The sequence below is a fragment of the Somniosus microcephalus genome, chromosome 7 (genome assembly GCF_052327205.1).
Source record: "Somniosus microcephalus isolate GS21.2 chromosome 7, FLI_Smic_1.0, whole genome shotgun sequence".
NCBI classification, from domain to species: domain Eukaryota; kingdom Metazoa; phylum Chordata; class Chondrichthyes; order Squaliformes; family Somniosidae; genus Somniosus; species Somniosus microcephalus.
Genome location: NC_140993.1, coordinates 171,157,380 through 171,184,562, shown reverse-complemented (window position 1 = coordinate 171,184,562; position 27,183 = coordinate 171,157,380). Strand labels below are relative to the sequence as shown.

The 27,183-nt window shown below is 46.7% G+C and overlaps 1 protein-coding gene across 1 annotated transcript in view; it reads right to left on the bottom strand.

Annotated features, from left to right (window-relative positions):
• Positions 1-27,183, bottom strand: part of LOC147115004 (uncharacterized) — an 869,491-nt gene that overhangs the window by 472,928 nt on the left and 369,380 nt on the right. Inside the window, exon 13 of the mRNA XM_085993202.1 lies at positions 7,097-7,264. Within this exon, the coding sequence (XP_085849328.1) occupies positions 7,097-7,264 (168 nt within the window). The remainder of the gene's footprint in view (positions 1-7,096; positions 7,265-27,183) is intronic.

Sequence of the window (27,183 nt, the reverse complement as noted above, 5' to 3'; positions counted from 1 at the left end):
TACTTGTGGCTTCAGGCCACAACTTTGCACTTGTCTTTAACTTCAGTGTCATAGCATTGATTGGAAACATATAATGGGGGCTGCAATGGGTGGAAACGTTGGGCTTCTCCATTGCATTCAAAGGGCTCAGAGACGCCGTCAGAGAGTGCCAGTCATGGCCAGACGGAGAAGGGGCAACAGGCGTCGGCAAAGGAGGCCTTACCCACCCAGGGTATACCGCCAGCAGTTCTCATATCTGAACATGTCTGAGGAGCAGTGTGTTCGGAGGCTGCGATTCAGAAGGGCGGTGGTCAGAGATCTGCCACCTGCTTCGCGGAGATCTGCAGCCACAGCTGAGGAGCAGGACGTCTCTGTCGGTGGCAGTGAAGGTGACGGTGGCTCTCAGCTTCTATGCCACCGGCTCCTTCCAATCCGCTACTGGGGACATTTCCAACATCTCCCAGTTTGCGGTACATTGCTGCATCCGCCAGGTGACCAATGCCCTTTTCAGAAGGAGACGTCAGTTCATCTCCTTCCCCATGACTGTTGACAAGCAGCAAGAGCGTGCAATGGGCTTTGCAGCATTAGCGGGCTTCCCCATGGTGCAGGGCGCCATTGACTGCACGCATGTGGCTTTGCGGGCACCTCTAGAGAATGCCCAGGATTACCGCAACCGGAAGGGCTACCATTCGCTCAACGTGCAGTTGGTGTGTGACCACAGTCAGCTCATCCTAGCTGTCAATGCCCGCTTTCCAGGCAGCAGCCACGATGCCTTCATCCTGCGCCAGACTTCTGTGGCAGACATGTTCGAGGCCCAGCCTCACCCACGAGGGTGGCTTCTCGGGGACAAAGGCTATCCTTTGTGCACCTGGCTGATGACCCCGCTCCGTGCGCCCAGCACCCCTGCTGAAGAGGGATACAATGACAGCCATCAAGCAACCAGGAACATCATTGAGCAAACAATCGGCGTGCTGAAGCAACGGTTCCGCTGTCTGGTTCGTTCCAGGGGAGCCCTACAGTACTCGCCTGAGCGAGTCTCCCATTTCGTTGTCATGTGCTGCATGCTGCACAACCTGGCTATCCGCAGGACTCAGCCACTGCCAGCAGACATTGGAGGACCACCAGAGGAGGAGGAGGAGGAGGAGGACCAGCACAGGAGGGAGGCAGAAAGTGCAAGGGCCGCCCGTCGGCGGCTTATTGCAAGTCGGTTCTAGGCCCCCTCTCAGGGAATGGCTTGTGCCAATGGCAGAAGATGAATGTAGCCGCTCCACAAGCCCTCAGCCGAGCAGGGCAACCAGGACTTCCAAAAGAAAGCATGGACAGTGCGACTTAAGAATTTTTTTTACTGTGATACCTCTGTGCCCTTCCCACATGACAAACTAATGCAGAGAAACCCCCCCCAAAAACACAAATACACCAGTCTCGGCGTTTACAAGTAAAACAAATACACCAGTCTCGGCCTTTAAATATGAAACAAATAGTCTCGGCCTTTAAATATGAAACAAATACAGCAGTCTCGGCCTTTATATATGAAACAAATACACCAGTCTCGGCCTTTAAATATGAAACAAATACAGCAGTCTCGGCCTTTATATATGAAACAAATACACCAGTCTCAGCTTTTATAAGTAAAACAAAACATTTGGCCACACCTTCTACTTTTTCCCCTGCAAGGGTGATCCGTTCCGCTTCCGTGACTGGCCCCTACCCGCCCTGCAGCTCCTCCTCAATGGGACCCCAGTGGCTGCAGCAAGGCTGGGGGAAGGCTGCTGAGGGTTAGATGATGAGACGGCAGATGCCCTTGGGGGTCGGCCTGGACCAGCTCTGGGACTGGAGGGGCCGGCTGCTGACTGCTCCAACTCTGCTTGGGCGGCAGCAGTCTGTCCAACAGCTGGTGGCAGCTGCAATGGAGGAGTGACAGTGTTGGCTGCAGGAATGCTGCCAACCTGACAGATCACAGGCACTCCCTGGTCGGCTGATACATTGGCACGCGCACGGGCCAGCACTGCAGCATGCGCAGCAATCTGCTGAGGCACAGACTGCTGGGCTGCTGCGGCCCAGCGAGTGCCCCGGCGATGCCTGGCCGATCCAGCGAGTGTGGCAGCAGGTAGTGCCCGTGTGGCCCTGGTCTGTGTCTGCATGACAGCAGCCAGTGAATGCACGGCACGACTGAGCACTTGGCTAGAAGCTGCCTGTGAAGCAGCGAAGTCCTGCTGACTCCTAGCCTGTGCTGCCGCGATGTCCTGCAGACTCCTGGCCTGTGCTGCACTGAATTGTTGCAGACTCCTGGCCTGTGCTGCACTGAATTGTTGCAGACTCCTGGCCTGTGCTGCCGCGACGTCCTGCAGACTCCTGGCCTGTGCTGCCCCAAATTCCTGCACACTCCTTGCCAATGACTCTATGGAGTCAGGCATCCTTGCCACTGCAGCCATGAGCTCAGTGTGCCTGCACTCAGCCTGGGCGCCCATTTCCGCTAGGAGCCGCACCTCCTCTGCGCTCACCGTAGCAGGACTGGAGGCCACACTCACCCTCCGGGGAGAAGGCCGCCGAGCTTCCCCACCCCTCCCGCGTTGCTGCAGCCCGCTGGTCCCCGGAGCTTCACTATCCTCCGACCCTTCCCCCCTGCTCCCCTCCAGGGAAGACATGTCACCATCATGGCCATGGGCTGCCTCGGCTGAGGGTGTCCCTGATGGGCTGGCTTCCTCTTCCTCCTCCTCTATGTCTGACTCGGACACAGTGCCAGCTTGAGGGGCCGCCTCCTCACCTGGCGAGTCACCATCTGAAAGCAGGGAGGCACAAGAGTTGCTTTAGAGTGAGGACAGGGCGGCAGCGAGGGAGGCATGAGTGCTGCTGTGCACTGCATTGGTTCGATAGTGGCAAACGATGCTGGTGTGAGGCGCAAGTGGAAAGGGAGAGGTCAAAAAGGTGATGACCTTACCATTGGTGCCCAGAACAGGGTCAGCATCTCCAGTGGCGACGGGGCCACTCAGCTGGCCTGCCATGATCCGCTCCACTCGCTGCTCGAGGTCACTCAGCTGTTTCAGGTCAGGACGGCCTCCCCCGGTCTGTTGCTGCTATCTTCTGTTATGCGCCAGCTTGGCCTGCAAGAGAAAGGACCGCCTCTAAGTACAGTGTCAAGCCCTGATCTTGCCCGCACTGCCTCCCATGTTCGATTAGCCCTGACAGTGTCAAGCCCTGATCTTGCCCGCACTGCCTCCCATGGTTGAATAGCCCTGACAGTGTCTAAAGTCCTGATTGCGCAAGTGATTTTCATGACAGTCCCATAGCTGCTGGATGAGGGCTGGCCATTAGGGCTTTCAGACCTGTTTGGCCATAAAGTGAGGTGCACATGCAGGGATGAGGAGGATACTGGAAAGGGTACTCACCCTGACACCCGAGTGAGGTCGTTGAATTTTTTCCGGCACTGGGTTGGTGTCCTGCCAACCACGCTGTTGGACGTGACCCTGTTTGCCACATCCCTCCATGCTTTCCAATATTCGGCAGGCAGCGGCCTCCTGCCACCCTCAGGGAAGAGGATATGGCGCCTGCGGTCCACTGCGCCAACCAGCAGCCTCAGGTCACCCTCGCCGAAGCGCTGCGCTCTCTCCCTGGCCTTCTCCATTCTCCTGGGCGTGGAGCTGTTCCAGAAGCAGTGTTCAGGCCTTGCCTTAGGGCTGCAGTGTGCAGGGCGTGGCAGCCAAGCAATTCCACCCTCCCCCTTTAAGTGCTGACCAGCGCCTGACTGTCGGCCCTCAATGAGCACCTCGCCGCACCTGCGCTGCACCCGCCTTCGGTGTTTGCGCCCCGGATCGCCGGCTTAGCGCCTAATGATAGTCGTGCATCGCCTGCTTTAGCGCAGCAGCAACCTCTTGGGGCGATGCAACTGAATATCGGCGAAGGTGGCGCTAAGTTGCGCCGGGCGCAAAAGTTAGCGAACGCCATGCTGTAGCACCCCAAACGTGGCTATACTGAATTTCTAGGCCAAAGACTCAGCATTCACAGCCCTCTGGGGCAGAGAATTCCAAAGAGTCACAACCCTCTGAGTGAAGAAATTCCTCCTCATCTTGGTCTTAAATGGCTGACCCCTTATCCTGAAACTATGCCCCTTAGTTCTAGACACTCCAGCCAGGGAAAACAACCTCTCAGCATCTACCCTGTCAATCCTCTTCAGAATCTTGTATGCTTCAATGAGATCACCACTCATTCTTCTAAACTCCAGAGAGTATAGGCCCATTCTACACAATCTCTCATCATAGGACAGCCTTCTCATCCCAGACCAAAACTGTGCACAGTACTCCAGGTGTGGTCTCACCAAAGCTCTGTACAATTGTAGCAAGACTTCCTTACTCTTATACTCCAACCCCCTTGCAATAAAGGCCAACATGCCATTTGCCTTTCTTATTGCTTGCTGTACCTGCATGCTAGCTTTCTGTATTTCTTACACGAGGACACCCAAATCTCTCTGAACACCAACATTTGAAAGTTTCTCACCATTTAAAAAAGATTCTATTTTTCTATTCTTCCTACCAAAGTGAATAACCTCACATTTCCCTACATTATACTCCATTTGCCAGCTTACTGCCCACTCACTTAGTCTAACTATATCCCTTTGCAGACTCTTTGTGTTCTCACAGCTTACTGTCCCACCTACCTTTCTATCATCAGCAAACTTGGATACATTACACTCGGTCCCTTCATCTAGGTCATTAATATAGACTGTAAATAGCTGAGGCCCCAACACTGATCCTTGCGGCACCCCACTAGTTACAGCCTGCCAACCTGAAAAAGATCCGTTTATCCATACTCTCTGTTTTCTGTCTGTTAACTAATCCTCTATCCATGCTACTATATCACCACAACCCCAATCTTGTGTAATAACCTTTTATGTGGCACCTTATCGAATGCCTTTTGGAAATCTAAATATACGACATCCACTGGTTCCCTTTTATCTACCCTGCTAGTTACATCCTCAAAAAATTCTAATAAATTTGTCAAACATGATTTCCCTTTCATAAAACCATGATGACTCTGCAGAATAATGTTATGATTTTCTAAGTGCCCTGGTACCACTTCCATAACAAGGGATTACAGCATTTTCCCGACAACTGATGTCAGGCTAACTGGCCTGTAGTTCCCTGCTTTCTCTCTCCCTCCTTTCTTGAATAGCGGTGTTACATTTGCAAACTTCCAATCCGCTGGGACCGTTCTAGAATCTAGGGAATTTTGGAAAATCAAAACCAATGCATCCACTATCTCTTCAGCCACCTCTTTTAGAACCCTAGGATGTAGACCGTCAGGTCTAGGGGATTTGTCGGCTTTTAGTCCCATTAGTTTCTCTAGTACTTTTTCTCTACTTTTATTAATTACGTTAAGTTCCTCACCCTCATTAGATCCTTGGTTCCCCACCATTTTTGGTATGCTTTCTGTGTCTTCTGCTATGAAGACAGCTACAAAATATTCATTTAACGTTTCTGCCATTTCCTTATTCCCCATAATAATTTCTCCTGTCTCAGCCTCTAAGGGACCCATGTTTACTTTTGCTACTCTCTTCCTTTTTACATACTTGTAGAAGCTCTTACAATCTGCTTTTATATTTCTTGCTATTTTTATCTCATTCTATTTTTTCCCTTTTTATCAATTTTTTGGTCATTCTTTACAGGTTTCTGAAACTCTCCCAATCCTCAGGCTTACTACTATTCTTCGCAACATTATAAGCTTCTTCTTTCAATCTAATGCTGTCCTTAACTTCTTTAGTTAGCCACGGTTGGATCACATTTCCAGTGGAGTTTTTGTTTCTCTATGGAATATATTTTTATTGAGAATTATGAAATATTTCTTTAAATGCTAGCCACTGCTTATCTACCGCCATACCTTTTAATCTATTTTTCCAATCTACCTTCACCAACTCGCCCCTCATACCTATGTAGTTGGCTTTATTTAAGTTTAAGACTCTAGTTTCGGACTTAGGCAAGGCACTCTCAAACTTAATGTGAAATTCTATCATATTATGATCATTCTGCCCCAGAGGATCCTTTACTATGAGATTGCTAATTAATCTTCTTATTCTTATTTATCTTTAAAACTTGCAGTGGCACAGACCTCACCATCCCACGTTGGTTATAGCTTTCCAAAATAGATATATTATTGATTATTTTTCAGAGCATTAGGATGCAAGTTAAGCACATTGTACAATAATTATTTAAGGAAACATTAATAAAGTAAAAGTATATCACCTGTAGTACAACTAATGTAATTTTAAGTTTACTTTGAAAAAGATTAAATTAAAATGGAAGAAATAATTGTAGCAAATGTTTGTGTCATTGATCAGCACATTTGGTTTGTAGTACTCAACATAGGAAGAGGAGTAGGCCATTTAACCCCTTGAGCCTGTTCCACCATTCCATTAGATCATGGCTGATGTGTGACCTAATTACATACACACGCCTTTGTCCCATATTCCTTAATACCTTTGGTTAACAAAAATCTATCAAACTCAGATTTAAAATTAACAACTGATCTGGCATCAATTCAATACTTAAGATGCACTATAAGTAACTGAACATTTATTTACTGAACTTGATCAATTCTTTTGGATATCAAGAGCCGGGTAACACTTAATTTTAAATTAAAAGACCTCAGATTCCATATATACACTCTCGGGAGCCGCAAGCCTACATTTCGTTGTACTGCACTTGTGCACTAACAATGACAATAAAGTTGATTATTATTATTATAGCTGTTTGACTATATGATCTTGTAACCAGTAAGGTTAAATAGAACTGAATACCCTCTCCTGTCTCTAACACTAGTGATGCTCTGTGGATGAGTCAACAAGAGCTTCAACGGTGTCTTATGAGGTAGAATGATCTGCCAAGAAGCATGACAACTGGTCACAGAAACAATAGACGAGCTGTAATGTTAACAATTTACAATGAATACTGATCACCTTAACCTTATTTGGTCATCAGTTGCTTAAAATCCTTTACATTTTAATAATAGTTTGACAATTCTAACATCGTTAATTTTAAAGTTGAAAAATCACTGTATTTAAATATTCATAAAAATATGCAAAGATTGACAGCAACAATTTATGTTTGTATTGACATCTCTAATATACCTCTTGTTGAGCAGTTCTATGCTTCTCAGTAATTACTGCCATCTCTAGTTCTATTTTCTGCTTCTCAATGCTGAGCTTGCTGATATCCTGGGAATGCTGTTTTGTTTGGTCTGTCAACTTCATAGTTTCTTCCTTTAGCTTCTGCACAAGTTTTTCTCTGTGGAGGAACTGAGATCAGAACTGAAAGTTGCAGCCATTATTTCAAATCATGTTCATCGTGTCTTTGAATTCTAACACCTAATACAATTTCCTATGTGAATATATTTGTGTGAGCAATTCAGAGTCACAGTCATCCATAATACATTATTCAGAGCAAAGGTAGCTGTCCTCTTTTAAATAAAGTTTTCCACATGTCAATGTGCTTAGATTACAGTCAGTATACAAAACTTGTATAGCTCTCTGAAAGGTTCTGATGACACGTTAAAACTACATTGCATCGTCCTGTCATGTGAGCTTTCACTTTGATGGTTCAATATGTAATGACACCACATCCATTCGGTTCTTAACTTTTAAAATACAATGGGGGCCAATTCTTGTCTCCAGGTCTAAATCAGTTTTGAATGGATAAGAAATCCATTCTGAAAGGTCAATTGCAAATAGCACTCAATTCTGCAGTGTATATTACTGACAGCACCAAGTACACACTCATGTAAGAACATAAGAAATAGGAGCAGGAGTAGGCCATTCGGCCCTTCGAGCCTGCTCCGCCATTCAATAAGATCATGGCTAATCTTCTACCTCAACTCCACCTTCCCGCACTATCTCCATATCCCTTGGTTCCCTTGGTATCCAAAAATCTATCGATCTCTGTCTTGAATATACTCGACGACTGAGCATCCACAGCCCTCTGGGGTAGAGAATTTCAAAGATTCACAACCCTTTGAGTGAAGAAATTTCTCATCTCAGTCCTAAATGGCCGACGCCTTATTCTGAGACTGTGAACCTTAGTTCTAGACTCCACAGTCTGGGAAAACAACCTCTCAGCATCTACCTTGTTAAGCCCCTTACACATTTTATACATTTCAATGAGATCACCTCTCATTCTTCTAAACTCTAGGGAATAAAGGCCTAATGTACTCAATCTCTTCTCATAGGACAATATCTCCATCCCTGTAATCAGTCTAGTGAACCTTCGTTGCACTCCCTCTAAGGCATGTATATCCTTCCTTAGGTAAGGGGACCAAAACTGTACACAGTACTCCAGGTGTGGTGTTACTAAAGCCCTACATAATTATAGTAAGACTTCTTTACATTTATACTCCAATCCTGTTGTAATAAAAGCTAACACATCATTAGCTTTCCAAATTGCTTGCTGTACCTGTATGTTAACGTTCCATGATTCATGTACAAGGACACCCAGGTCCCTCTGAATACCAACATTTCCCAATCTCTCAACATTTAAAAAATATTCTGCTTTTCTATTTTTCCTTCCAAAGTGGATAACTTCACATTTCTCCACATTATATTACATCTGCTGTATTCTTGCCCACTCACTTAACCTGTCTATATTCCTTTGCAGCCTCTTTGTGTCCTCTTCACAACTTACTTTCCCACCTAGCTTTGTCTCATCAGTAAACTTGGATACATTACACTCGGTCTACTCATCTAAGTCATTGCTATAGATTATAATTAGCTGAGACCCAAACACTGATCCTTGCGGTACCCTACTAGTTACAGCCTGCCAACCCAAAATTGACCTATTCTCTGCTTTTTCTCCTTTAACCAATCCTCAATCCATGCTAATATATTACCCCAATCCCATAATCCCCAATTTTGTGTAATAATCTCTATTGTGGCACCTTATCGAATGTTTTTTGAAAATCAAAATACAATACATCCCCTGGTTGCCCCATATCTACCCTGCTACTTACATCCTCAAAAAAAATCTAACAGATTTGTCAAACACGATTTCCCTTTCCTAAATCCATGTTTACTCTGCCCAATCATATTATGATTTTCTCCACAGCCCTGTTACCATGTCCCTAATACTAGATTCTAACATTTTCTCTACTACTGATGTCAAACTAACTGGTCTATAGTTCCCTGTTTTCTCTCTCCTTCCTTCCTTGAATAGCGGGGTTACATTTGCTACCTTCCAATCCATGGGAACTGTTCTAGATTCCAGGGAATTCTGGAAGATCAAAACCAATACATCCACTATCTCTGTAGCCACTTCTTTTAAAACCCGAGGATGTAGGCCATCAGGTCCAGGGTATTTGTCGGCTTTTGGTCCCTTTCTCCAGTACTATTTCTTTACTAATACTAATTTCCTTAGGTTCATCCTCACTAGACCCTTGGCTGCCCACCATTTCTGGAATGTATTTTGTCTTCTTCTTTGAAGACAGATACAAAGTATTTGTTTAATGTCTCTGCCATTTCCTTATTCCCCATTATACTTTGTCCTGTCTCTGCCTGTAATGGACCCATGTTTAATTTCACTAATCTCTTTCCTTTTGCATACCTTTGGAAGCTTTTAAATCTGTTTTTTTGTCTCTTGCTAATTTACTCCCATTTCCATTTTCTCTCTCTTTATCAATTTCTTAGTCATCCTTTGCTGAATTTTAAAATTCTCCCAATTCTCAGGCATACGATTCATTTTGGCAACATTATAAGCCACTTCCTTTAATCTTATACTATCTTTAACTGCTCTTGTTAGCCACGGTTGGACCACTTTTCCTGTGGGGTTTTTATCCCTCAAGGGAATGTATATTCATTATGAATTATGAATTATTTATTTAAATGTTTGCCATTGCTTGTCTACCATCATATCTTTAATCTAGTTTACCAATCTACCTTAGCCAACTCGCCTCTCATACCTATGTAATTTGCTTTGTTCAGATTTAAGACCCTAGTTTCGTACTTAACTAAATCACTCTCAAACTCAATAGAAAATGGGCGGTGGAAGACTGCTGACCTTTAATTGAGGAGACTGCAGATGGCCTTGGAGGGTGACCGCAAGCTGCTCTGGGTCTAAAACGCCCGGCTTCAGATGGCACCACCTCGGCATGGGCGGCAGCAATCTGGGCTGGCTGGCTGACAGGCAACAGCAAGAGCACTGGCAGGGTGGCAGTACAAATACTGTCATCCTGAGAGAGGACAACAGGTTCGCACTCCATGGAGACACTGCCACTCTCCCAGGGCGGTGCCTCAGCAATCCTAGTAATCTGTTAGAGAACAGATTGATGGACTGTTGTGATGCCCTGGAAGTCCCTTTGAACACTGGCATCCAGAGCCATGATGGCAGCAGTCTGAGCTTGCATGACAGCAGTTTTTAGTGCAGCACGCAGACCTTTGGTGGAAGCTGCTTGTGCTGCAATGGAAGCTGTGAGATTGGCCATCAGACGCTGCATCATGCTGGGTTCTACAGGTGTGCTGATGGGGGTGACCACCTGTTCCATGTTGGAAAGGATGAGCTCCAAACTCTGCGCAAAGCCCTGTGCCAAGTTGGTGCTGGACTCCTCCATGCTCCTTGACACTGAGTGCAGGCTTTTTGGCAGGATTTCCAGTGCACCAAGCATTTAGGTGTGTACACCCATCAGCCTTCTTCTGCAGCATCGCCAATCAAAGTCCTCATCTGAGTCATCTGCAGCAGAACTAGAGTGCAACTTCGCCCTCCGGCAAGCTGGAACCTGTGCTGTGCTATCCTTTACCCCCACCCATGCTCCTGCGCAGTTGTGCACGATGACTCACCAAGTGCAGATCCCTCTTCTATCCTAACCTCTAAAATGTGCGCAGTTTCAGTATTTGAGCTGGTTGCTGCGCTCTTCAGCTTCACTGTCTTCTTGCTCTTCCTCCACTATCTGGGCAGGGTCCAGTTATTGGATATATGAAATGAAAAAGGGACAAGGGTTGGGTTGTGGCGAGGGGAAGAGAAGAAAGTAAGAAGTGCATGCTTACACCTTCTGCAGCCTCTCAATCAAAAGAGATTGAGGAATGAGGGAGAAGTGGGAATAGAGAAGGAGGATTAGGTATGTGGCTACCCTCATCAATCACTTCAGCGCCGCCAGTGGTCACAGCCTCAGCGATGCCCCTTCCCATAATGGAAAGCACAGTCTCTTCCATGGGTGTTAAAACATGCAGGTGCACTTGTCCACCTCCAGTTCTTTGCTGCTGCCTGCTGTTATGCGCAACTTCCTCCTGCAAAAAAGAGGGAAGTGTGTCAGTGAGTGTCGTGCAATACGTTTGGGTGATGTGGCTGTCCTTTTTTAAAAATTTGCTTATGGGATCTGGGCGTCGCTGGCAAGGCCAGCATTTATTGCCTATCCCTAGTTGCCCTTGAGAAGGTGATGGTGGGCTGCCTTCTTTAACACCTGCAGTCTATGTGGTGAAGGTACTCCCACAGTGCTGTTAGGTAGGGAGTTCCAGGATTTTGACCCAGCGACGATGAAGGATCGGCAATATACTTCTAAGTCAGGATGCTGTGTGACTTGGAGGGGAACTTGGAGGTGGTGGTGTTCCCATGTACCTGCAGCCCTCGTCCTTCTAGGTGGAAGAGGTCGCGGGTTTGGGAGGTGCTGCCGAAGTAGCCTTGGCGAGTTGCTGCAGTGCATCCTGTAGATAGTACACACTGCAGCCATGGTACGCCGGTGGTGGAGGGAGTGAATGTTTAAGGTGGTGGATGGGGTGCCAATCAAATGGGCTGCTTTGTCCTGGATGGTGTCGAGCTTCTTGAGTGTTGTTGGAGCTGCACCCATCCAGGCAAGTGGAGAGTATTCCATCACACTCCTTACTTGTGCCTTGTAGATGGTGGAAAGGCTTTGGGGAGTCAGGAGGTGAGACACTCACCGCAGAATACCTAGCCTCTGACCTGTTTTTGTTGCCACAGTATTTATGTGGCTGGTCCAGTTAAGTTTCTGGTCAAAGGTGACCCCCAGGATGTTGATGGTGGGGGATTTGGTGGTGGTAATGCCATTAAATGTCATGGGGAGGTGGTTAGACTCTTGCTTGTCGGAGATAGTCATTGCCTGGCACTTCTGTGGCATGAATGTTACCTGTCACTTATCAGCCCATGCCTGAACATCGTCCAGGTCTTGTTGCATGCAGGCATGGACTGCTTCATTATTTGAGGAGTTGTGAATGGTGCTGAACACTGTGCAGTCATAAGCGAACATCCCCATTTCTGACCTTATGTTGGAGGGAAGGTCATTCGTGAAGCAGCTGAAGATGGTTGGGCCTAGGACACTGCCCTGAGGAACTCCTGCGCCGATGTCCTGAGGCCGTGATAATTGACCTTCAACCACCACAACCATCTTCCTTTGTGCTAGGTATCACTCCAGCCAGTGGAGCGTTTTCCTCCCGTTTCCCACTAGCTTCAGTTTTTTACTAGGGCTCCTTGATGCCACACTCGGTCAAATGCTGCCTTGATGTCTCACCTCACCTCTGGAATTCAGCTCCTTTGTCCATGTTTGGACCAAGGCTGTAATGAGGTCGGGAGACGAGTGGTCTTGGCGGAACCCAAACTGGGCATCAGTGAGCAGGATATTGGTAAGTGCCGCTTGATAGCACTGTCGATGACACCTTCCATCACTTTGCTGATGATTGAGAGTAAACTGATGGGGCGGTAATTGGCCGGGTTGGATTTGTCCTGCTTTTTGTGGACAGGACATACCTGGGCAGTTTTCCACATTGTCGGATAGATGCCAGTGTTGTAGCTGTACCGGAACAGCTTGGCTAGAGGCGCAGCTAGTTCTGGAGCACAAGTCTTCAGCACGATAGCCGGGATGTTGTTGGGGTCCATAGCCTTTGCTGTATCCAGTGCGCTCAGCCGTTTCTTGAGAAGACGTGGAGTGAATCGAATTGGCTGAAGACTGGCTTCTGTGATGGTGGGGACCTCAGGAGGAGGCCGATATGGATCATCCACTCGGCACTTCTGGCTGAAGATGGTTGCAAACGCTTCAGCCTTGTCTTTTGCACTCACGTGCTGGGCTCCACCATCATTGAGGATGAGGATATTCATGGAGCTTCCTCCTCCCGTTAGTTGTTTAATGGCCCACCACCATGCACAACTGGATGTGGCAGGACTGCAGAGTTTTGATCTGATCTGTTGATTGTGGGATCGCTTAGCCCTGTCTATAGCATGCTGCTTCCGCTTTTTAGCATGCATGTAGTCCTGTGTTGCAGCCTCCCCAGGTTGGCACCTCATTTTTAGGTATGCCTGGTGCTGCTCCTGGCATGCTCTTCTACACTGCTTATTGAACCAGGGTTGGTCCCCTGGCTTGGTGATAATGGTAGAGTGAGGGATATGCCGAGCCATGAGGTTACAGATTGTGGTGAAATACAATTCTGCTGCTGCTGATGGCCCACAGCGTCTCATGGATGTCCAGTTTTGAGCTGCTAGATCTGTTCTGACTCTCTCCCATTTAGCATGGTGGTAGTGCCACGCAACATGATGGAGGATGCCTCGGTGTGACAGGACATACCCAGGGATGGTGATGGTCTGGGACATTGGATGAAAGCTATGATTCTGTAAATATGACTATGTCAGGCTGTTGCTTGACTGGTCTGTGGGACAGCTCTCCCAATTTTGGCACAAGTCCCCAGATGTCCCCAGAACTTTGCAGGGTTGACTGGGCTGGGTATGCCGTTGTCATGGTCGAAGCCGGTGCCTCGGTCAATGCCGGGTAGCCCATCTGGTTTCATTCTTATTATTATTGTTTTCCGTAGCAGTTTTGTACAACTGAATTGTTTGCTATGCCATTTCACTTAATTTATATTCCCCAGCTGCTGTGGTGGGATTTGAACTCACTGGATCATTCATTCAGGCCTCTGGATTACTAGCCCATTGACATAATCACTATGCTACCATACCAGGTATCTTCCCATTGCCTCCTGAGCATGTGTCTGCAGGGCCTCCTGTCCCCCTGCGGATACAAGACATCTCTCTTCCTTTCAACGTCTTCCACCAAGGTATCCAGTGCATTGCCTGAAAATCCTGGTGCATGCTCTCTTACATGATTAGTCATTTCTCAAAGTATCACAGCACTGATTCAGTTTTGAAAAAACTCCCACCACATGTTGCAGCCACAATGCACCTCCTCTTTAAGAGGTGCAGGCTGCCTTTAAGTGGAGTTAGACACTCACGATATCATGATGAACAGCAGAAATCATTTAAAAGAGCAGGCAGCACATTGTGCCTGCAATGCTATGAACGGGTGCAAGTTAATCATGCACTGTGATCCCTGCACCCATTTTCAAGTCTTATCCAAGTTCTCCCCCCAGCAGTCTGACAACACAGAGGCAGTGCAGGGATCAAGAGAGACAGGGAGAGAGGTGGTGGAGAGGTAGAGCTTGGTGTCATCAGCATACATGTAGAAATTGACCACATATCTTTGGATATCACCAAGGCACAGGATTTAGATGAGGATGGGGAGGGGCCAGTACAGATCTTTGGGGAACTCTGGAGGTAACTGTGCAGAGGCAGGAAAGGAAGTCATTGCTGGAGGTGTTTACAAATTGTTCTAAAATGTATTTTGACAGTTGCTTGAAAACCAGGAGTATTCAATTCATAGAATCAGAGGATCATAGAAATTTACGGCAGAAAAGCAGGCATTTGGTCAATCGTGTCTGTGCCGGCTGAAAAAGAGCTATCCAGCCCAATCCCACTTTCCAGCTCTTGGTCCGCAGCCTTGTAGGTTACGGCATTTCAAATGCATATCCAAGTACTTTTTAAATGTGATGAGGGTTTCTGCCTCTACCACCCTTTCAGACAGTGAGTTCCAGACCCCCACCACCCTCTAGGTGAAAAACATTCTCCTCAACACCCCTCTAATCCTTCTACCAATTACTTTAAATCTATGCTCCCTGGTTACTGACCTCTCAGCGAAGGGAAATAGGTCCCTCCTATCCAATCTATCTAAAGTGTTTGGGAAGTAAGCAGAAGAGTAGGATTAAGAACACAAGAACATAAGAATTAGGAGCAAGAGTAGGCCATACGGCTGCTCGAGCCTGCTCTGCTATTCAATAAGACCATGGCTGATCTTTGACCTCAACTCCACTTTCTTGCCCCATCCAAATATACCTTGATTCCCCCATAGTCCAAAAACTATCTATTTCAACAATTCAGCATTCACAGCCCATAGGGGTGGAGAATTCCAAAGATTCACAACCCTCTGAGTAAAGAAATTCCTCATCTCAGTCTTAAATAGCCGACCTCTTATCCTGAGACTATGCCCCCTAGTTCTAAACTCTCCAGCCAGGAGAAACAACCTCTCAGCATCTACCCTGTCAATCCCCATCAGAATCTTGTATGTTTCAATGAGATCACCTCTCATTCTTCAAAACGTCAGAGACTATAGGCCCAGTCTACTTAATCTCTCCTCATAGGACAAGCCTCTCATTACACGAATCAATCTCGTAAACCTTCGTTATACTGCCTCCAAGGCAGGTATGTCCTTCCTCAGATAAAGAGACAAAAACTCATGCACTGCGATCCCTGCACCCACTTCAGGCGTGGTCTCACCAAAGCCCTGTACAATTATAGTAAGACTTCCTGACTCTTACACTCCAACCCCCTTGTAATAAAGGCTAACATGCCATTTGCCTTCCTAATTGCTTGCCGTTCCTGCATGCTAACTCTCTGAGGCTTATTTCAGGAGGCGGCTTGGAGTCGGGTTGCGTGGTGGGCGGGGTCCGGAGCCGCTGCCGGCTGGATTCGCTCTGCTTTTGAAATTTTTATTTACTTGCCTTGTTAAGTTCATTGGGGCGTGCTGGCCGGTCCAAAGGCTAGGATCGGGTCTGTTAGCCGCCTCTGATGATGTCATTATTACAAATGCTTTTAATGGTCCCATGCAGCCTCAGTCTTTCAGTTCTTGATTCTGCTGGTTTGTGCATGTGTGAGAGCAAGAATGAGTTCTTCCAGAGGTAAGGCAGCGCCACGCTTCAATGAGGAGTCCCTCCAACCTCTTGTTGAGGCAGTAAGAGGGCGCAGGGAGATTCTCTTCCCTCCGGATAGCCAGAGGAAGCCTCCTCAGCATACCAAGGCAGCCTGGCTGCGCATTGCTGAGGAGGTCAGCACAAGGTCCGTTTGTTCACACACATGGATCCAGTGCAGGAAACGCTTTAATGATCTTCTGTGATCATCAAAAGTGAGTATCCCATCACACTTACCTTCAATCTGCTTCCCTTCTCTTCTCATCACCAGCACTCTGCTTTGTAAGCCTGCTCTTCCACATCCCACCTTACCCTTACTTCCCTTGCACCCTTACCTATCCATCTCTCTCCTGTACTGAATCACTTCACCATCCTGCCTATGCACCCCTCACACTCGCTCTCATTGTTATGCATTGACAACAACGAACAATGCACAGGGAGCTTGCTTCCTCTTGGCACCTCACTCCATCTTGGTCTCCCTCTAAGCTTCTATGTTAGGGATTCTTCACACTCACTCCATCACTGTGGTTGAAACTCCGCTTGTGTCCCTCCTTGCACGAAAAGATAGCCCACAATAAGAGGGAGAGAGCACAGACAGGAGGAGGCACACCAACCCTTGCAACATTGACAAGTGCTGAGGAGGCAGCACACAAAATCGTTGGAGGTGGCGAGGATCTGGAAGTGGGCGATGGAGAGACGGGCGCACTAGACGAAGCTGGTGACAGAATAGAGTTTCATCCCTCTAACTTACATTTAATGGGGCTGAAATTCCGTTCCCTACGGGTGTGTACACACTGTGTACTCACCCGTAGGACCAACGGAAGTGCCGGATTCACGCATGCACTACGCATGCGCTGGAGACCGGAACTTCCATTCTCTTGAAGAAAGGGGTTCGAAGGTCAACCGCGTGTGCCGGAGAGGCAGCGCGAACGCATCGAACTTCCGCTTTTTTCTCCGTTTTTTCAGAGCGGGTAAGTCCCTAGCAGCTGCGCGTGGAAAAGCAGGCACAAGGCCTGCTTTTAACAAGGTAAGAGGTGAAGTAAGTAAAATTAAAACATTTTTCCACAGGTTTATCATTTTAAAATACTTTAAAGAAAGGTAAGTTTATTTTTAGCCCTGTTAAAAACTTTAATTACTTCTTTCAAAAATTAAAATTTTTGTTTAAAATAGTTAATTTATGTAATTTATAGTTATTTTAAAAATGTGATTTATTTTTAAATTTATTTGAAGTTTTACTTAGGTTTTAAGGGGCTGATCTCTATTCATAGATTTGACAGGTCTTCCTGTCAAATCTATGAATGGAGATTTCCTGCTTCGATTGGCTCCCCATGGCCCACGTAATCCTAGGGGCGCAGCTAGTTTGCAGCCTCTGAGGGAGCATCGTCACCAGGATTCAGCGCACCCAGCACCAGCGCAGAAACGCCCACCTTGGCGGGGCCCTCGCGACTTAGAGTAGCGTTGTCACCTGGTGTATCACAGCTCACAAGTGAGCATCAGCAGATGGTGGAGACAGCGACAGCAGTGGAGAGTCCTCGTCAGGGGTCGCAAAACTCTCCTAGCTCTGCTCAGCTGCATGCAGACGCTGTGCCTCTGGGGCCATCCAGAAAGAGAGCGGTTCGGGAACTCCAGGAACAAGTGCAAGAGTTTCTGGAAGGGTTTGCCTCCAGGGTAAGTGCGAGTGTGCAGAGAATGGAGGAGTCTATCTCTAACATGAGTACTGCCTTTGTGGAGGCAATGGCGCATGAACGTAACTCCATGGATAGGATGGCAACCTCCATGGAGGACATAAGTTGCCAGAGTAACGAAAACTTGGTGTCTGTTCAAAATAGATTGTTTTCTCTGGAGGAGAGATGGGCAGCTATTGAGCAGAGACACCAGAGCTTCATGGACGTCCTTGTTATGAAGACTGCCAGTACGGTTACGGGTCCTCATGACCACCCTGATGTGCAGCAAGGTGCTCTCCAGCCACTTGCTAGCACTGAGGTGCAGCTGACCCATGAGAGGGATGTTGGTGGCAGCCAACAAGCTCTCCAAGCGCACACATTGACTCTGCCACTGCGCAGCCCTCGCTCAAAGACCCGCTTTTCAGACCCAACTGAGATGGCCGTTTCAGCCCCTGCACAGCCACAGGAAGAGCAGACTGTTGCAGAGCCCTCCATGGCTCCCAAACCCAGAGGACGCCCGCCAAAGGCGTCTAAGCAGGCGCAGCATCCAAATGAGCAAGGTGCCTCTACATCTGCTCAAGCCACAGGGGAATCACTACGTAGAAGCACACGTCAGAGGAAGATAAAGCACAAATAGTCACAAGGGGACTCACATGGGTGTTTTGTCATGATTTTTCTGCTTCTACTTAAGAGTTTGCATTGTGATCCTTTTGTCAATGTAGTAAACAAAAGTGATGGCAAACAGTTGAATGTGTGGCCTATGTGTTCTGGGAAATGGCAAATGTGCATTGAGGGCTCAGGGCGACTTGCAATGATGATGGTGAAACTGATAGGAAAGAACCAGTTATAGCAGAGATTATGTATGACATTGGAGGAAGGTCACCTACAATTAGAGAGCCATATGGTAGCCACACATGGTTGAAGAGTAAGCTTATGCAAATGTGGCATGGCAGAGTGCATCCCTTGCTTGACGGGCAGCAGTGAACTGGAGGGATGCTGCATTGGTCACAAAAGCTCCTCTTCTTCCTCGTCCTCCTCCTCTTCTTCTGAGGAAGCTCTGCGCTGAGCCACGCAGCTGTTGCTCCTCCGGTTATGACGACCACGATGAGAGGGATTAAATGGAGCCCATACCGCTGGTAGATATCTCAGTCAAGGAATAGAGGTTGTGAGTGGAAAAAGTGCCAAAGTAGCCAGAGGGTGTTCCAAGGAGCTGACACAGCAGATGGATGTCAGACTCTAACCTCACAAGATTTGTTGAGCACCAAAATGTCTCCCAAACCTCAAGCCACTAAATTGTGGCATGTGAATGAATGAGGCATTGCAGGACCGCTTTAAAGCTGCTCGAGCAGCTGTTAACTATTGAGGTCCGAGGTGAACACGCCTCCATTCATCAGGCGTAATTGATGAAGGCGGGCAGCATCTTGAAAAACCACAAAAATATGATCAGCCTTTTAAAATACGATTAACCAGGCAGTTAACGACCTGCTAACAGCCTTAACAACCTGTCCTGTCGTTTGGCGCATGTGGAAATCCCGAGGTTGCGGTCTGTCAATGACAGCGCCGAAATTGGCTGGCAATCAGTGAAATCTCATAAATCAGTGAAATCTCATAAATCATTAAAACTGACAAGAACTTCGGTTCTTCCGCAGTAAGTACGCTGCTAAATTTCCCACTAACAGTTAGACCCAAAGGTGTAACTGGGGTTTTAACAGCATATTGACTGCTAAACAAATGTCAAAGACCTGGAAAACGAATTCTAATTTTGTGTAGTGTGAAATATGTCCATTTTAATAAAAATAAAAATTTTTAACGAACTTATTTTTAAAGTTTGTCCATCTTACTTCAGGTTTGCCTTTTCCCCATGTGAAAGCCCTGTTGTATCCGTGTGTTAATGGAGACACGGAAGGCAGGAGTAGGTTTCACAGGTGTTTACTGAACAAAGTCTGGAGGTGAACTAACAGATACAAGACAATATACAGGCTTATATAGCCCGAGTGGCCATTACCGGCATTACAGTACACAGGGGGCTCTTAAAGGCACATACACCACAATTCCTCCCCTTTTAGACAACCAGTACATAATATTTTAAGTAATCATTAATTAACATGTTACAAGAACAATAATCTACACATTGCTGCAGTTAATCAATTATAAGTCAGTCTTTCTGGAGGCTTCCTGACTCGGTCCGGATAACGCCTCGGTGGTGTAGTAGTTTCTGGTGGTGTAGTAGGTTCTTTTGGCAAGGCTGATTTGGCTTGAATGCCAGTGTCGGGTTCATCTGGTTCCAGTATCACCAGATCGGAGGTAGATACTATGGGTATCTCTACTTCATCATTAGGCGTATAGAGTTGTGGTGTAGGTTGTCCCTTTTCGGATGACTCTATGATCTGGTCAGCATGGCGCCTTATTATGCTTTCTCCAATGTCCACGGTATACATCAGCGGTCCTAGTCGTGTGCAAATAGTTCCAGGCTGCCATTTCTCGGTACGGTAGTCCCGGGCCAAAACTTGTTGACCTATCTGGAAGGTTCTAGTTGGCCTTTCATTCATGCCTTGAAATTGCCGGTTCTCCACGTCCCTTCTGATGTTTGGCTTGATCAAATCCAGCCGGCATCTTAGGCTTCTATTGAAGAACATCATGGCGGGAGTTTGGTTTGTAACCACATGTGTTGCATTCCTGTATGCAAACAAGAAGTTATCTACCTTATGCTGAAGTTTTATGTCTTCATTACCCATGGCCTTTATGGCCTTCTTGAAGGTCTGGACAAACCTTTCAGCCAATCCATTGGTGGCGGGATGGTATGCGGCGGACGTGTAGTGCTTAACCCCATTGTTTTTTAAGAACTTCCTGAATTCTTCGGACACAAATTGCGGTCCATTATCAGAACAGATCTGTTCAGGCAGCCCATTCCTGGCAAATATGGTCCTTAATACTGTGATGGTTTTTTCCGTGGTGGTGGAGGACATCTTTATTACCTCCGGCCACTTGGAGTGTGCATCAACCGCAATTAAGAACATTGAGTCCATAAATGGACCAGCAAAGTCAATGTGTACCCTTTGCCATGGAGATGAGGGCCACTCCCATGGATGTAGAGGGGCTTGTGGTGGGGCGTTTTGGACCTTCTGGCATCCTAGGCAGCTCTTGGTCATTTCTTCGATGTCTCCATCGATACCTGGCCACCACACAAACGCTCTGGCTAGGTTCTTCATTTTCACTCCACCCAGATGCCCCTCGTGAAGCTCCTTTAGCACTTTATCCTGGAGTTTGGATGGAATCACCACTATGGATCCACACATCAAGGTTCCTCGGCACACTGACAGCTGTTCTCTTCTTTGCGAGAATGCTGGCAACAGTGGTTTGCCATGTGCTGGCCATCCCTTCACCGTTAAATCGTAGACTCGTGAGAGAGTTGGGTCATTTCTCGTTTCCTTTTCAATGGCAGAATTTGTTACTGGTAGACATTCCACTATGGTTGAGTGGAACATCTCCACTGGGTCTACTGTAGGTGCCTCTTCTACCGTTGGCAACGGTAGGCGCGATAAACCGTCAGCATTCCCATGCTGTTTTGATCCTTTGTATTCTATGTCATATTGGTGTGCCCCTAGGAAAAGGGACCACCTCTGTAGCCTTTGCGCTGTCATAATGGGAACACCCTTTTTAGGGTTGAATATGGAGACGAGGGGTTGATGGTCAGTCAACAAGGTAAATTTTTGTCCGTGTAGGTAATGGTTGAATTTCTTCACTCCCCATACCAGGCTGAGTGCTTCCCTGTCGACCTGGGCATAGTTACGCTCAGCTGAGTTCAATGAGTGTGACGCAAAAGCTATCGGCCGTTCTGAGCCATCAGGGAATCTATGTGATAATACCGCTCCTACGCCGTAAGGGGATGCATCGCATGCCAGTCTGATTGGCAGTGATGGGTTGTAATGAGCCAAAACTTCCTTGGACGTGATCAAGCCTTTACATTTATGGAAGGCACGTTTACAGTTCTCGCTCCATTCCCAAATTACTCCCGTTTGTAGCAGTTCGTTAAGAGGGTGCAGAACAGTTAACAAGTTCGGTAAAAATTTATGGTAGTAATTTACCAATCCCAGGAACGACCTTAATTGTGAGACATTTTCAGGTGCTGGTGCTTTTATGACCGCTTCAATTTTCTCAGGGGACTTATGCAACCCTTCTTCATTAATTATGTGGCCACAATATGATATTTGTTTCTGGAAAAATTCGCACTTGGGGTGGTTTGCTCGTAGGCCCCGTTCTCTCAGCCTAGTGAGTACCTTCTCCAAATTGGCAAGGTGTTCGTTGTCGTTTTCTCCTGTTACAAGGATGTCGTCTAGGTAGCATTGAGTCCCAGGAATCCCTTGCAGGACTTGTTCCATAGCTCTTTGCCAGATAGCTGGAGCTGATGCTATTCCGAAAACCAGTCGATTGTACTGGTACAGGCCTTTGTGTGTGTTTATTGTGAGATACTTTTTAGAGGCCTCCTCAACCTCCATCTGTAGATATGCCTGTGCCAAGTCAATTTTTGTGAAACGTTTCCCTCCGGATAGTGAGGCGAAAATATCTTCTATCCTCGGAAGAGGATACTGTACCGTGTGAAGGACTGGGTTTACAGTCACCTTGAAGTCCCCACATATGCGAATTTTTCTCTGTTCTTCAGATTTATCATTATTTAACGTTTTCTTCATGACCGGGACGATGGGTGTTGCCCACTCGCTCCAATCTATCTTGGATAACACACCTGTCTTTTCCAAATTCTCCAGCTCTGCCTCGACTGCTGGACGAATTGCGTATGGCACCGGCCTTGCCTTAAAAAACTTGGGAATTGCCGCATCTTCCATCTTTATTGAGGCGGTGACGCCTTTCAAGGTTCCTAGTTCCTGTTGGAACACTTCTTTGGTGTTGGCCAAGATGTCTTTTAATCGTTCAGGTATGATGTCATCATCATTTTTTTTCTTACTGGTCACCGTCAGTGCCTGGAGTGCCAGTCCAAACGTATCTTCCTGATCCATTCACGTCCCAACAGTGGTGGACCACCATCTTGCAGAACGTATAAATACTACTTCTGTATTTCCTTGCCATTGTATACAACAGGCACCTTTATTTTCCCTTTGGGGTATACTTTCTGCCCCGTATATGTTTTCAAGATAATGGATGTGTCTTTCAAAGGTATATGCGGAAATAGCCGCTCGTAATCCCGTCTACTTATGACGGTCAGAGCTGATCCTGTATCTAGCTCCATTTTAACTGGGGACCCCACTATCGTGAGGGTAACCCAAATGGTCTGGTAATCTTCTTTGGCATTTACATTATGTAATTTGAGAGAGCTTAGTCTCTTGTTTCCGGAGTCGCTATCGCTCTTCTGGTCTTCGGAGCTACTGTCCGTCATCATTTGTACCTTTCTGTACGTTTCTTTATTGATTTTTTTTCTATCAGTGGATTTTTTGTTTCCAGATCGGCATACACATGTAATGTGTCCCATCTTTCCGCATTGCCTGCATGCTTTGTCCTTGAACCAGCAGTCCCTCTGGTCATGGGTGGATCTGCCGCAGCGATAACATCTCTCGAAACCCCGTGTCATTTCATGGGTGCCGAAGTCCTGTGGCTTTTGCTGTATCTTTGCAGCTCCTCTTGCTGCTGCTTCGTATGATACAGCCACACTGAAAGCCTTGTCCAGTGTCAAATCTTTTTCAGAAAGTAGCTTTTTTTGTGTTCCTTCACTTAGGAGACCGCAGACGAATTTGTCTCGTAGAGAATCTGCCAGTCCTGTCCCGAATTGGCAGTGTAGGGTATCAACAATCTCCTTAAAATTTTTGTCCATCGGTTTGGCTGGAGTGATTAAGTTTCGTAACAGCCCGTATGTCCTTGCGCCCATTAGATTTAGAAGTACCGATGCCTTTTTATCATCTTTTATTTCATTCGCTGTGCAATATTTCTCCACTCTTTCCACATATGTGGTCCAATTCTCTATATCGTTATCGAAAGCATTAATATTGTCAGCCTCAGGCATCTTGGGGAAAAAAATGGCGCCTCCCGCGCTTTCCCGCCGCTGCTGCTGCTGACAACACTGTTTTCCGCGGTTTTTATTTACAGGTGGAGACTCGTTCCCGCCGAACTCTCTGGGACTTTTCCCTCCCTCTGCTTGTCCGAACGCCGACCTGGTTTGCAGCGCCGGCTGTCTCCCGAGTGCTCCCCCCCTCTGTCTGTGTTTGCCTCCGCCTTCGCTGCTCGGCCCTGCTGCAGAGCCAGCCGATGGAGCCCCAGCCCGCCGCCCAGGAAGGATTATTGCAGTACCTGCCACCAGCCCGGCTAGCTGGTGAAACCACAGTTTTTTTTGTTGTTTTTTTTTCTTGCTTTTCTTTGACTTTCGTCTGAGGAATCGATCTTCTTGAGGTGCTGCCGAATTGCAGGTAAGTCCGTTTCCACTTCGTCGCCACTGTTGTATCCGTGTATTAATAGAGACACCGAAAGCAGGAGTAGGTTTCACAGGTGTTTACTGAACAAAGTCTGGAGGTGAACTAACAGATACAAGACAATATACAGGCTTATATAGCCCGAGTGGACATTACCGGCATTACAGTACACAGGGGGCTCTTAAAGGCACATACACCACAAGCCCCAATTTTTGTTTTGCTCTATTTAAAAAAGTTAGAATTTTAAGAGCTTACTCACTTCCTTGTTCGACGTGTGTGAGAATTCTGCCTTTTGATTGGCTGCTTAAACAGCCTGTTGACATCACAGCAGTTCGACTAAGGGAATCCCCACTACAGTCCATTAAATTGAATTGAAGGTCGGCATACCCGACCTTCTCGACACAGGGATTGCGAGATCCTTCTGCGGAGCGTACTTCAGGACCAGCAGCAAACACCTTTGTTTCACTGCTGACCGCAAATTCCAGGCCATTATGATTTCCTAAGTGCCCTGTTACCACTTCCTTAATAATGGATTCCAGCATTTTCCCGACGACTGATGTCAGGCTAACTGGCCTGTTTTCTCTCTCCCTTCTTTCTTGAATAGCGAGGTTGCATTTGCTACTTTCCAATCCACTGGGACCGTTCTGGAATCTAGGGTATTTTGGAAGATCACCACCAATGCATCCACTATCTCTGCCTCCACCTCTTTTAGAATTCTAGGATGTAAGCCATCAGGCCATGGGGATTTGTCGGCATTTAGTCCCATTAGTTTCTCAAGTACATTTTCTCTACTGATATTAATTACTTTAAGTTCCTCAATCTCATTAGCTCCTTGGGTCCCCATTATTTTTGGTATGCTTTTTGTGTCTTCTACTGTGAAGACAGATACAAAATATTTGATTAAAGTCTCTGCCCTCTCCTTATTCCCCATTATAATTTCCCCTGTCTCAGCCTCTAAGGGACCAATGCTTATTTTTGCTACTCGCTTCCTTTTTACATACTTGTAGAAGCTCTTACAATCTTTTTTAAAATATTTCTTGCTGGTTTACTCTCATTCTATTTTCTCTATTTTAATCAATATTTTGGTCATCCTTCGCTGGTTTCTAGGTTAGGTAGCTCACATGGAGAAATAGATCATCAAAGAATTGATGGGCCAAAGGCCTGGTAACTGTGCTATACAGTCTATGATTCTATAAATACATATCATGTAATCCCCACATTATCCTAACTTTATTTAGTTTCGTAAAATTTAAACTGCCATTCACTGAAGCTTTACAAAGAATATGTGGAAAGTACAAAAATCAAGAATTTGTTTCCTTATTTCTCCGGTGTCCTGGCCAATATTTCTCCCTCAACCAACAAAACAAAAAAAACAGATTATCTGGTCATTTTCACATTGCTGTTTGTGGGAGCTTGCTTTGCGCAAATTGGCTACCGCGTTTCCCACATTACAACATGACTCCACTTCAAAAGTACTTCATTGGCTGTAAAGCACTATGCAACGTGGCTCAGTTGGTAGCCCACTCGCCTCTGAGTCAGAAGGTTGTGGATTCAAGTCCCACTCCAGGGACTTGCGCACATAAAGCTAGGCTGACACTCCAGTGCAGTGCTGAAGGAGTGCTGCGCTGTCGGAGGTGCCGTCTTTCGGATGAAACGTTAAACCGAGGCCCCATCTGCTCTCTCAGGTGGACGTAAAAGATCCCATGGCACTATTTCGAAGAAGAGTAGGGGAGTCATCCCCGGCGTCCTGGCCAATATTTCTCCCTCAACCAACATAACAAAAAAAAGGTTATCTGGTCATTTTCACATTGCTGTTTGTGGGATCTTGCCGTGTTTCCCACATTACAACAGTGACTCCACTTCAAAAGTACTTCACTGGCTGTAAAGTACTTTGAGACGTCCAGTGGTCATGAAAGGTGCTATATAAATGCAAGTCTTTCTTTATACAAAGCCAATCACAATCAGCCTTCTAGAGTCACTCTTGAAATGCTGTGTTCTTCTACAATAGACTGTCTCTTCAGCAGCAGGATCATGTTATGTAATGAAACAAGAAGAGTCGTCAAAGTTCAGACTCTGTGATGAAGTGTGTGTACCTGTCTGCTGTTTTACATCTCCATTAATAAGCAATCAGATTTGTTTGACGAGGTTGAAGCACCTTCCATGGTTTCAGATGGTTATATGCCAGTATATGAAAATAAAACCTTGTAATGTGTCAATGAAAGTGTTCCTGTTTCTGTGACATTTGAAATGAATATTAAAATGAGCTGAACTCTCCCTCATGGCGTGTCTATTTATGATTAGACATTTTCAGACAAGCGGCATTTCTTGTGAAGCCACAAGGGATAAAAACTTCAGCTACCAGTAAAGGTAGATTATGTACCATTACATATACAGGTACACTATCCCTTATCCGAAAGCCTTGGGACCAGCTGAGTTTCGGTTTTCGGAATTTTTTGGATTTCAGAAGGTATTATTATAAGACTGGGAAATTTGTATTTAATATAAATTTTAAAAGTTCAGGCTACCTCTTGCGACTGTTCCGTGTTTCATTCCCCTTCCTGCTTCTCTGGAAAGCCGGATATCGGCTGACTCCTACTAAGCTGGCCCGCAAATCAGGTCGGGGGTCGGGTCGGGGGGGGGGGGGGGGAGAAAAGAATATCGGACGGGCCGCGGTTCAGGTCGGGGGGGGGGTCGGGTCAGGTGGGGGAGAAAAGAATATCTGACGGGCCGCGGTTCGGGTCGGGTCGGGGGGGGGGGGGGGGAGAAAAGAATATCGGACGGGCCGCGGTTCGGGTCGGGTCGGGGAGAAAAGAATATCGGACGGGCTGCTGCAGCTATCGGAGGGGCCGCTGTATTGTTGGGTTCACTCTCCCGGTACCTCCTTCACACTGCCCGGCTCGGTCTGCAATCTACTACCCAGGAGGGAACTCTGTGACCCTCTGCCCTGCTCAGCGTAAGTCGTGCGCCACTCTGGTCATGTCGTGCGCACGACTTACGCTGAACGAAAAAACTTTCGGTTTTTAGAGGTTTTCGGTTTTCGGAAGTTCAGATAAAGGATAGTCTACCTGTACTGTTCTTCAAACTTCAAATAGAGTTATCATCCAAATAGCATGGTAAAGTCAGCATACAAATTGGAAAATTT